Source organism: Photinus pyralis, unplaced genomic scaffold (assembly GCF_008802855.1).
Source record: "Photinus pyralis isolate 1611_PpyrPB1 unplaced genomic scaffold, Ppyr1.3 Ppyr1.4_LG10, whole genome shotgun sequence".
Taxonomy (NCBI): Eukaryota; Metazoa; Arthropoda; class Insecta; order Coleoptera; family Lampyridae; genus Photinus; species Photinus pyralis.
In genome coordinates, this window is record NW_022170250.1 from 1,602,769 (window position 1) to 1,614,418 (window position 11,650).

The window sequence follows — 11,650 nt, forward strand, 5'->3', positions numbered from 1 at the left end:
CTCTGTCCCTCCTTTGAATTCTGGCGCACTTCCTGTGCTTCTACTTCTTCTCATTTCTGCTTCGCTCCTTGACCACTTGACTTTGACTTGACTTTGCGCTTCTTCTGCTGTCTGCTACTTTGCTCTCTCGTTCATCTTCTCCTTCACTGCTGACCTTATGCTTATTCTCACTCAGTTCTTCCTCTGTTCTTCACTTCTACCTTGCTTACCCGTCCCCCCTTGAGCTCGCTTCCTTGTCTCGTTTCGAATTTTTCCTTTGCCTTCCATCCATTCTTCTTCGGTCCTTCCTATTTTTTCTCCTTTTATTATTTTTGTTCTATACTCTCCTATGTCCCTCCCTCACCAACCCTTGCCGTCTTTGCCTAGTCTACTCTCCCTACTATTCTTCTGCTCCACTCGTTTGCGATACTGCGCTGCACTGCTTTTGTATGATTTGCTTTGCAATTCTTTTTCTGCTAGTTTGTTCTTTGCTTATTCGTTACCTTTGACCTTCCTTTACTTTGCTCTGTCGATCTCCGGGATCCGTTCGGCCTTTTCAGTTACTTAGCCTTTTCTCTCCTTTGCTCCCAAGTTTCACACACTCTTTCTCACTTCCTCTGCTTTTGAAACCTTTGTGCCTCTTTATTTTCCTTCTCTGTTCGCTTGCTAATTCTCCGCTCCTTAGTCACGCTGTTCATGTCCTTCCCTACTATTACTTTTGCCCCATTTTTGATCAGGTTCGTTTCATCCTTTTCACATTTGTTCCATCTCTGTCTTCTCTCCCTTTCGTTACTAACTTTTTTTTTCTACATTTCCTTCTTCTCCCGTTGTTCCTCTGCTTCACTTTTCCCTTGCTCCTTTGGTTTCTTTCTCTTTTAGTCTGTTCTTTCACCACTGTACCTCTGCTACCGCAACTGTTTTTTTATGTTCTCCTCGATCCTTTGATCTTGTCGCCCAATTTGTCCCGCCCTCTCTTTCCCATCCTCGTTTCTTTTTCTTTATTTTTTATTCTCATTTTCTCTCCTTGCACTTCTTTTGCTTTAAAATTGCTTTATTTTCACTGCTCCCTTGCTACTACATGCCTTACCCCTTCTTCTCCTTTTTCCTTACTTTTTGATGCCTTTCTTGTTTCTATTTGTTCTTCTCTGTCCTGATTTTTTTTCGCCTTCTGATTTTCTTTGTACTCTTTTATTTCTTTTCTGCTCTTATTTTATGCTTACTCTCCTTCTGCGTCCCCTTCCGTGTCCTTCCTCAAGCTTTCCCTGCAAATTACGTCATTTCCCTGCACTTCTTTTGCTTTTCTTTGCCTATTATTCGGTTTCCTGATGTGATTTCTTCTTGTTTCTCGTTCTTTTGCTACTCTACCACCTTCTCAGCCTATCCCCCGGTTTTCTATAGGCTTGACTTATGCCATTCCCTTTCTCGCTTTTCGATTATTTTTTCTCCTGTGGTACTTCTTCGGTCTTCCCCTAGCCTTCCTCACTTTTCCTTTAAGGTTTATTCACGCTTCTTTCAAGCCCTTTCCACGTCCCCTCCTGCACTTGTTCACTCTTCCTTCGAGTTTCCTTCAAGTCTCCCTCTCGCTTCCCTCTGCTCTTTCTTCGCGCCTTCTTTACGCCTACTTTGATCCTGCTTCACATATCCTTCCACATTCCTTCAAACTTCCTTCCACTCTTTTTCGATCAACTTCCTCTTCACACCTCTCTCAAAATTTCTTCACGCCCCCTTCGAACATTTCTCTTAGCTCCTTTGAATTTGCTTTGCGCTATCTCCTCCCTTGCACTGATCCTTCTTCGCACTGTTTTGTTTGACTCAGATTATTTACCAAACTTTTCAGGACTCCTTCTTTAGTACTTCTTGCGAAATTTCTTCACGCTTTCAAATTTCTTTATAGCTTTCTTCTTTCCTCCTTCGAGCTGTTTTTCGCTATTCCTTCTTCACACCTAAATCGGCCCTTCAGCACACTACCTTGGACTTTCGAGCCTCATTAGTGCATCCTTCAAGTTTTCTTGAAGCCCTATTCGCGTCCTTTTTTAGTCACAACTTTCCGTGTTTTCTCACTCTTCCTTGGAGATTTTTTCATGCTTCCTTCGAGCCTTCCTCTATGCTTCATTCAAGAATTCTTTTCATCTTCTTCGATCTTTTATCGCCCTGAAGCATCTTCTCGCCTCTTTCGACCTTCCTTCATCACCTCTCGATCTTTCGAGTCTTCGTCACACCTCCTTCGATCTTCCTTATTCTATAGTTTCCCACGTCTCTTTTGGGATTCTGTCGAGTCTTTTCCTCTTCACCCTCCAACGATTGTTCTTCCTCCAAGCCTTTTTAACACCTACTTCTAGTCTACTTCTTTCGCGCCTCTCCCAAAAGTTGTTTGAGCGTTCTTCATGCCTCCGAGTTTCCTTGGCGCCTATTTTTGTGTCTCGTCTCTAGTCGCTTGCGCAACTTCGGCTTCTCTGCACCTCCTTTTTAACTTTTCTACCCCTATCGCCTGCTGTTCATGTCCTTCCCCAGTTTGCCCCATTTTTGACCATGTTCGTTTCATCTTTTTGTTCCATTTCTTTTCCTTCGCTCCTGATTTTCTCGTCATCCGTTCTTCTCACTTCCTTTCCTTTGTTCTTTTTCTGCATATTCCTTTTTTTCACGTTGTTCTTCTGATTTCCTTCCCCCTTGGTCCTTCGGTCACTTTCTGCTTTTAATCTGCTTTTCTTTTTCAATTCCCGTGTCCCTACTTTGACCCTTTCCGCCTCCATTCATTGATGTTCTACTTCCTCTTTTCCTCAATTCTCAATTCGACTTTCCTCTCTTTTTATATTGGTTTTCTAGTATCCTTGCCTCTGCTTTTTTTTATCATCTTCCCTCCCCTGTTCGTTTGTCGCTCTTCTTTTCCTTGAACACTAATTAATTTGTACTGCTTCCTTGCGTCCCCGTGCCTTTACTTTTCTTCTGCTTCTCTCCTCGCCTTTTGACTCCTCCCTTGGTTCCTTTTTTCCATTCTTTTTCCGTCTATCCTGATTTTTTTGCATTTTTGTTTTTCTTTTATTTTTTTCGCACTCCTCTTCTTTTCACTTCTTTTATGCTCTTATTTTGATTTTTTTGTACTTTCTATTTCTTCTCCTCTTCTGCTTCTCCAAGGTTTCCTTGCGACTTTAGATTTTGCTTATTTCCTCCTCCGATTATCTCCGTTTTTTCTCTGCTTCTCATCTAATAATTGTTTTGGGGTTATGTGTTTCGGTCCCTCTCGTTATCTTCCCTTCCTCTTTCTTCCTTCAATTGTTCGCCTGCGATATTTATTCTTTCCCTCCATCCACCACATCTCGGAAACAGTCAGCTGTTTTTTGCTTGCTACCCCTCCACTGCAATTATTCTGTTCCTCCACTAAGCTTCTATTTTTCCCAGCCCCCTTTAATAGACTATTTTCTACTCATCTCAGCACTCTATTTTGTCTCTTTCTGTGCTGTGCGCTTCCCTCTCCTCCTCTACTGTTCACATGGCGCTTTTCCTGTACTCTTTGGAGCTCCTTAGCCCTCTGGTTGATGTTTTGCTATGTTTTCATTTCACCGATTATACTTGTTCTGCCCTTCAGGTACCCCCCCTCTGATTTTCGTTTGCCGTTTCCGCTGCTTTCTCTTATGCTTTCCTCTACCACTCCACAGAAAATGTTCTGCTCTTTCTGCTAATTTGTTCTTTTACTTGTCTGCCCTCTTACACTGCTTTTCAGTTTCTCTTCTGATTTTCTCAGTTTCTCTTCCGTTTTCTTCCTTCTCTCTCTTTCGCTCTTGGATTGCCTTATTGTTCTGCTGTTCGTGTCTCGTTTCGCTTCTGCTCCTGCAGAGGTAGATGAGGAAGAACGGAAAGAGGACAGCTTTCCACGGTATTAGAGTGAAGCGCTCCATGATTCGTTTATTATACAATTGCCCTTAATAATAATTTAAAATAAATAATACAAAAACTATACTAAGACTTGGGAAAGGATCACTTGTCAATAATAAAGAATTGTGAAATAAGGTTCAAAAATCCAAAAATCACAATTAAAACGTAAACCGTTAGCTTAACGAACGTGAGCTTCTCTTTCTTCATCAGTGATGCTATCTTCATCAGACTCGGGAGGAAGAATATGTAGACCAAGCCGCTCAACGCGCCGGTGTACCTGTAAGTCGGTCTTGGACAACCACTTCGGTGTGCAGTGCGATGACTTACCGTATCAGCGTGCCAATTTTGGGTAGGAAACAGGCGAACAGGATGCAAATGGTCACAATGACAATATTCACCGCGACGACCTTCCGGTAGGAGAACTCGTAGGCGAGGTTGTTCGTGTACAAGTTAATGTTCTTGAAGACATCCGTTCTGAGCATGAAGGAGATTAAGGGAAACACGGTGAACAGTTGGAAGAGCAGGAGTAGACGTGCCACAATCGTCATGGTGTCGAACTTCTCGAAGTTGTTAAGGATGTTCTGCAAGGAAACGGGAGATTATCCGAGAGGACGCCGGCGGTTACTCACGTCTTCAATGCAATCCTTCGCCAGCGGGAAGCAGATGTAGAAGACGACACCGATGAACATGTAGGTGAAGGTGACCAAGAGGAAGGCGATGCTCAGGTCTCTATTCTGAAAACAAAAGTTAAGGCTGAGGTGGACGTTCTTGGGGGCCGCTTACGTTGTTCTTCGGATTTCTGTTGCTTCGCATAATGGAAATGATGATGTTGTGTATGAAGTAGCTTAGAGATAGCATTCCACTCAGTGCGCAGAAGGTGGATTTGATGTTGAACTCGATCACCCAACTGTCCATGTTGATGCCCCACGTGCTCGATTTGACCGCGACGAATATTAAGAGGTACATTACGCTTAGGGTACCTAAGGCGAAGGTTGTAGAACGCGTGGGTTAGCTCAGAAACCCTTACCTAAACTATTAAACTTGGTAAAAAAGGTGGGGCTTTTGAAATTTAGCAGTGGAAACATGAGCACTGCCAGAATCACGGGGGTGGTACTGTAGATGTCCCATATTCGATCGAAACCCTCCGCTTTGCTGTCCAAAGGGTCCACCACTGTCACATTGCTCGAATTCTTTGGACATATCACAGTTGAGTTGGTTGGCAGCCCGTTAATTGACAAGAGGTAACCTACACCGCGAGCGTTAGCTTTGGCCCACTATCCCTGTGTGACCTACCGTATAGAACACGTACAGAGTGGTACAAAAAGTTTGACATCAGCACCCAGTACACTATGTTGGAACCAATCAGGACGATCAGCGAGAAGATCCTCGCAATGAACTCGGCCCACTTCCCCAGCAAAATTCGAGCGAGATCGCTCACTTCGTTCTGGTGACCATTGACGCCTGGAAATTACGCGTTAACCCAATATCCAAATCGTTGGGAATTTACCGTGGTCCTCGTTAATGCGCAAAATTAGATAGCAGGTGTAGAGGCAAAGGGCGGCGACGACGATATTGACCAAAATTCCCGGAAAGAGGCCGGCCCTTTCCATTCCCCACGGCATGGCTAATAGCGACGTTCCCATTATCGTGTTCCATATCGCGAATCTACAAAGAAAAGCCACAATTTTTGGATGATGAAATAGTGGACGATTTTAAGTCAGCGCGTCTTTATCGCTGTGTGAAAGGCCAAGTACACAAATTGTTCATCGGTCAATATAGCGAATAAATAAATATATGTTTCGATAACATTCCAATTTGATGCGCCTAATTGCATTTATATTAACATTACCAGAGCACACCATGGCATAGGTGATCTTGATAATAGTCATCAGAAGAATGATAAAATGATAATTTTTGGTGGTTGGGAGTCGAAATTACGTTTACTTACACTGTTACTAGTGAACCTTGTGTTTTTGGCACCATCTCGATGTCGACATAGTCGTTGGGGTCCTTTGTTTGGATCTGTAATAACAAGAAAACAATTGGCTGTTTAATTACTTCGACTTTTGATCGTTGTAATATTGATTATTGTTACTGGATGTCCACTTTTTAAAACTTGCATAATATCCTGTAGAGATAAGCAAATTTGAAACACTAACCCCAGTGGCCGACATAGCTTTTAGGTGTTACGGATACAGGATGTCCAAATTTCTCAAAATTGCATATCATATTCCACACTTTAAACACACTGTATAGTAAAAAATTTAGTAAAAGCTCAGTAAAAGGGCTAATTCCCACGCTCGATTCATCCAGATAAAAAGCAAAATTTAGTATTGGCTTTAGCTTCTATGGATTTCCAAGAATTGCGTATCATACTATACATACAAAATAGATTAAACACACTGTATACATAGAAATATGGGAGCCATCTTAAAAACGTAATTCCCAAAGCAACGTAACTAGTTTAATTTTCGCTTTAGCTTCTACGGACGTCAAAATCTCTTAATATTACATAAAAATTTGAAACACACTGTATAAATAAAAATTTCGGAATTTGTTTAATGTTTCCTGAAGATGCATAATTTAACTCCAAAAGCAAATAACTTGCACTTTTTGCTTACCAATCAAAAAATTGGTGCTGTGCGAAAGTAGTACAATATTTTCTACAAAATAGCGCATAACTTGCGCCAATAGAATTTTGTTTTAAAGAAAGGCAAAGCGGTCTAACTACCCAGGTTTTTCGATATTTTTTATTTTCCAACTCAAGAATTTTCTCCAGCGGCACAATATGGCGAATAAGCCCAGTTTTTAAATCTGTATATCAAAAAAGTGATTTTTGAAAAAGTCAACAGAAGTGAAGTAGTCAATTGAAAGTGAGCCGGTGCAAGTTGTACACCACTATGGACGAATAAAGGTTTTTTTTACAGTTGGAGCTCAAAAATGGGTTCCAAACTGGGTTAAATGGCTCAATTCGGGGTCCGTTAACTTGGCCCCCCCACTGAGAGATTTGATAATCGTATTATTTTGAAATGAATGCGCCTTTTGTCCCTTGTAACTAGGTCACCTGATACATTTGGTTATGCGCTCAATTGCGCCACTTGAATTAAAGCTAGCGCCATTACGGTTAAGCCATAAAAAATTTTTAAAAAGTGGAGGGGGCTAACTTAACGTTTTCAAAAGTTACGTTTTTTAACATGTTTTTTCTACTACATCGTACCTTTCATCATGCGCTAAAATGCACCGTAATATACTATACAGGGTGTTTTTTTGGGAGCTTTAGTTAAACGATTCTGAGAAAGTAAAATAGGTAGGTTTTTAAAAATTTGTATTTAGGAGTTACTCCGAAGGCCGAAACGATGTAAAATATTTTCAAAATGGACGCACTTCCGGAAATAACTTTTGAAAACGCTAAGTTAGACCCTCCACTTTTTAAAAATTTTTTATGGCTTAACCGTATTGGCGCTAGTTTTAATTCAAGTGGCGCAATTAAGCTCATAACCAGATGTATCAAGTGGCACAAATACCGGTAGCAAAATGCGTTATGGGGGATTCCGTTCACTTGGCCCCCCCAAATATATTTAAGGATAACCAAAAAACAATAATGGCGCAAAGATATCTTTTTACGGCGCATTTCAGCGCATACCTGAGAGTACAATTTCGTATGAAAAGATGTAAAAAAAAAGTAACTTTTAAAAACGTTAAGTTGGCCCCCCCCACTTTCTGAAAATTTGTCACGGCTTAACCGTAATGGCGCTAGCTTTAATTCAAGTGGCGCAATTGAGCGCATAACCAAATGTATCAGGTGACCTAGTTACAAGGGACAAAATACGTACTGGGGTGGGGGCTACGTTCACTTGGCCCCCCCAAATGTTTTTTTCGGATTTCTAAAAAACGATAATGGCGCAAGAGTTATTATCGGTGGCGCATAGGAGCGCATAACGAGCGCATTCATTTCAAAATAATACGACTATGAAATCTCTCAGTGGGGGGGCCAAGTTAACGGACCCGACAGAGGGTAGAAGGAGATGGACGCGGTTAGTGGGAACTATGTGGTGATAGGGCGGAATGGGGTTGAGCACAGTTAAATTGTAGAACTGGATTTCTTTCCAGGATCTGAATCGGAAAGCGTCGGCAAAGGTTCCTTTGGTAAAGCGTCAATCGGCGGCAGCTCAACTTACAGGTCTGTTACCCATTCGCAATTCTCGAGGAGTACAATTTTGACCCCCTTGTAGTCCCATTTTATCGCCCCCCAGCAAAAATGGAACACTGAAGAAGAACAAACCGATATCGCCAACACTGGGACCGCCTTCCATTAGTCCAACCGCTTCGCTCGCCGACAGTCAGCTCGATTACCTACTGAAGAGCTTGGCGAAGGAAACGCTGAGCGGTTTTCAGAAGGACGATCCTAACGAGGCGGTCAGCAATGTGAACAAAGATGGTACGTAGGTGCTTTCGTCTCTCTCACACGTGTAAGTAGATTTCGTAGACGCTGACGCTAAACCCTTACCCGCCGAGATTCCTAACAACATTAGCAAACCTTCGGGCAATTCCTCTCGTCCGATACCGCCCAACTTAAAGTGTAACATACTGAAAGGTGCGTATCACTGACGACGCGTTTCTCTGTTAGCACGCTTGGGTTACAGCTAAGGCCGAAGAGGAACTTAACGCTTCCAAACTGACCAACCAGATGTTCGTCTCCGCCGCGCAAAACGACGAAGCTAACCTAAACTCACTTAACGCCGCCACTTTTGTTGCCGTTGTACGTATCTTTTTGTCGCTTTTTGTTTCGTTGGCTCGTGTCGCATTATTTTTATAACGTTACGTTTTATTTCTCCCTCCCCTTCCCTTACCCATCACAGGGCGGCGACAAGTTGACTCTATCGGTGACCGGCCCGACTGAGAACCTCACCAAGGGCGAAACGCACGACGTTAAAAGTCAGACTCGTTGCGCCACCCCCGTTACGGTGACGTTCTTTAGCAATTCCGACGAGGGCAAACTGGAGAAGCGCATCCTGGGCACGCCCGAACCGAAAAAGAGTCCGCTAAGCTTGATCAGCCTCGAGCGGGACGCCACCGATTCCAATTTCAACTCGTTAGACGACAAAAAGTCGCCGACCGATTCCAACCCTTTTATTAATTTTATTATCGAGAACCACAGTAATTTTAACCCGTTCCACTCTTCCAATCCGTTTCTTTCCAGCAACCCCTTTAGGAATGAGGACGCCGAGAAGATGGCGCACAGTGAAGTCGACGGATCTCCGATCAGGCAGGTGGGTCGTTCGCTTGGGGGGTTATCGACGCTTGAGCTTCGCGGAATTGTTGTATTTAAAATGTTACAGTTACCGCTAGTGGAGTTTTCTTACCAAAATCAGGATAGCGCGCATTCAAAACTGTTTTATGCATCAATTTGGTTGGGAAAACGAGCACTACTGTAATCTTTTAAATACGACGGCGGGATTTCGTTTGGAACTCTCGTTAACTGTGTATTTGTAGGAGAGTATGACGAAAACTTCCAGCCCGCTGCCATCGCTGAGTAAGCTATCGCCTTGGCTCGTCTCCCCCGAGGTCGTCTCGTCCCCGGTCACCTCAAGCGAGACGATCATCCGCAAATCCGTCATTACAACGCAGCTCTAGCGGCGACACGTCCGTATTTACTATAAATTAATTGTGATATTTACACTAACCAATGGGCTTTGAGTGCTCGAATTGTCTTTGTAAAGGTTACGTTACCCAATCACTATGTATAAGTTACTCTACCCCGGTCCCAGTTGCATTTTAAAACGTTGATCGAGGGCCATTTAGCAAGTCTGAATTTGTACCATGTTTTTTTTTAAATTTGCGCATGGCAGCCTCCCAAGTGTTAGGATTCACTGCCTATTATTTATGATTTTTTTTACATTGTCTAACGCTGTTATGTTTGTAAATAGTTTATTCCTAAATCTTAAGGTAAATGGGGGCCAATAATCAGTAGGTGTTGTCGAGAAGTGCATATATTTATGTAGCAGCTTTCGATTAAACTAGTACAAAGTGACTTCTCGTCAATGTAATTGAGTGCCATTGTTGGCAAATATTTCCATGTACGTACTTACTTAATGCTTTTGTATTACATTTTCCGTCCTTTCGCTATGATCATTGTTATAATGTACTTATTTGAATAAAAGTATGTTTTTAAATACCTGAATTATATCCTCAAATCAATAAATGCTGGTAATACTTTATGATGCAAACGTTATAGGTTACATGTAAACAATATAAACAATGTAACTTGTGATTCGGTTTTTGGGGAATATTGTAATGCCAACGTATTAACAAAATAAATAAATCACGGTAAACGTTGGAAGTACATGTTTATGAGTGTATATAATATAAAATAAAATCAAAAACCTTTAAGGAAAAGGTTTTTTTTTGTTTTCAGGTTACCTGTCAATCGAAATTGTCGTAGTTTACATTTTCATCGCGACATATTTGCCTTTGGCTACTGTTTCCATTATTTTATCACGTTTTGCTACCTTATCCGGTAAAAAAATTCGTTAGTTCTAAATCGGGTAAGTCCTAAAAAAGCAAGGTAGGTAATGTAGAAACCCGTTAGCGATGTTGATGGTTTCACACAAGCAGCGATTCTGAACTGGAGTTACTCAATATTGCAGTATCAAGAGTCTATTTTTTAGATGCGTATGTAAAAAATATGCTGACAGTAGCCTTCTGGAAAACTTGCCTAATTCTTCCTGGAATAATAAAGCACAACTACAGACATGGCTACTGCATAAAAATGTTGAGTTTCCATTATTTATAGTGGAATTGCTGGAGATTATTGCAAGGTTTGTTTAAATTCCGTGCAGCATAGTAATACCACTTTTAGTTTCGAGACTAAACATTTATTATTTCAGAATTAAACCTTCAAAACGGTATGCTACTGATGAGATGGCATTAGAATATGGACATGCGGTACTACGATAGCCTCCCTAGCATTGCGTTTTCGATCCCGTCGAAAATATATGAGGAATTTGCACACATAACCGACACATTGGCGAGAAAATTATTTGGACATGAGGCAACGAGCCATTGATGCAGTTACATCTGGAACTCGCAATCTAATTTTTATTATTACACAATTTGAAATGTCTTCTGGATTTTCTTTTGCTTTTGTTGTCTTTGTTAATTTAGTTCGTGTATTTGTGTGACCTATGTGAGGGTTTTTCTCCCAAAGAAGGTTTCCCTAATATCGCCTGGTACTGTGCGATAATTTATATAATATATATATATAAGTTCAAGAGGGCTGTACTTTTGATTCTATAGTCCAAATTTGGAACTGTTTTGAAATTATGGATTTCTACGGACAAACTCATACAGAAAAATTGATTTTTTCCGTCGATCTCGGAAAATTTTTTTTCCGGCCTCAAAAAAGGCAGTTATTTACCTTCCTTTTTTACCAAAAATCGACTGCTCCAAAATTTCTCGGCAAAACACTTTTTCTCACTAATTTTGGTGCGTAGAATCCAAAACGATTCGTACTTTTTCGATCAGACCTCTCAATCAAAAGTTATGGACTAAATACAAATTTGCGGACGTTGTTATTACGAAAACAATTGAAATGATTTTTTTGTCCATCTTGTTGCAAATAATAATAATAATGATTTATTCCCTACTTCTGTACAACCCAATAAACTAACAGTATAAATAAAATTATAAAATAAACAGAAGAAACCTGTTACAGGTGTCGGGAAGAAAATAGAGGGTTTATACAGTCACTAAAAAATAATAATTTTTTTTCCTTCTTAATTATGTGAATAGAAATAGAAAT

The 11,650-nt window shown here is 41.1% G+C and overlaps 2 protein-coding genes across 2 annotated transcripts; one reads left to right on the plus strand and one right to left on the minus strand.

The window, feature by feature from the left end:
- Window positions 1-3,859: 3,859 nt before the first annotated feature.
- Window positions 3,860-6,023, minus strand: LOC116161414 (sodium-coupled neutral amino acid transporter 9 homolog). Its single transcript, XM_031474750.1, has 9 exons — window positions 6,009-6,023; window positions 5,798-5,871; window positions 5,357-5,514; window positions 5,143-5,310; window positions 4,877-5,095; window positions 4,633-4,829; window positions 4,479-4,583; window positions 4,177-4,430; window positions 3,860-4,126 (listed from the first exon to the last, which is right to left on the minus strand). The coding sequence occupies exons 1-9, from the start codon at window positions 6,021-6,023 to the stop codon at window positions 3,952-3,954; spliced, it is 1,365 nt and encodes a 454-aa protein (XP_031330610.1). The 3' UTR covers window positions 3,860-3,951.
- A 1,851-nt stretch (window positions 6,024-7,874) lies between these two features.
- LOC116161415 lies at window positions 7,875-9,483 on the plus strand. Its single transcript, XM_031474751.1, has 7 exons — window positions 7,875-7,887; window positions 7,960-8,029; window positions 8,082-8,287; window positions 8,336-8,443; window positions 8,493-8,608; window positions 8,709-9,119; window positions 9,343-9,483. Exons 1-7 carry the CDS (start codon window positions 7,875-7,877, stop codon window positions 9,481-9,483), a joined length of 1,065 nt encoding a protein of 354 aa, XP_031330611.1.
- The last annotated feature ends 2,167 nt before the right edge of the window (window positions 9,484-11,650 follow it).

Bases quoted from the DNA above. Each gene is read 5' to 3' on its own strand.
- LOC116161415 (XM_031474751.1), top strand. The intron at 8,030-8,081 runs GTCTGTTACCCA...ACCCCCTTGTAG, and splicing joins GGCGGCAGCTCAACTTACAG to TCCCATTTTATCGCCCCCCA. The intron at 9,120-9,342 runs GTGGGTCGTTCG...GTGTATTTGTAG, and splicing joins ACGGATCTCCGATCAGGCAG to GAGAGTATGACGAAAACTTC.
- LOC116161414 (XM_031474750.1), bottom strand. The intron at 4,830-4,876 runs GTAAGGGTTTCT...CCTTCGCCTTAG, and splicing joins TACCAAGTTTAATAGTTTAG to GTACCCTAAGCGTAATGTAC. The intron at 4,431-4,478 runs GTGAGTAACCGC...GTTTCCTTGCAG, and splicing joins CGAAGGATTGCATTGAAGAC to AACATCCTTAACAACTTCGA.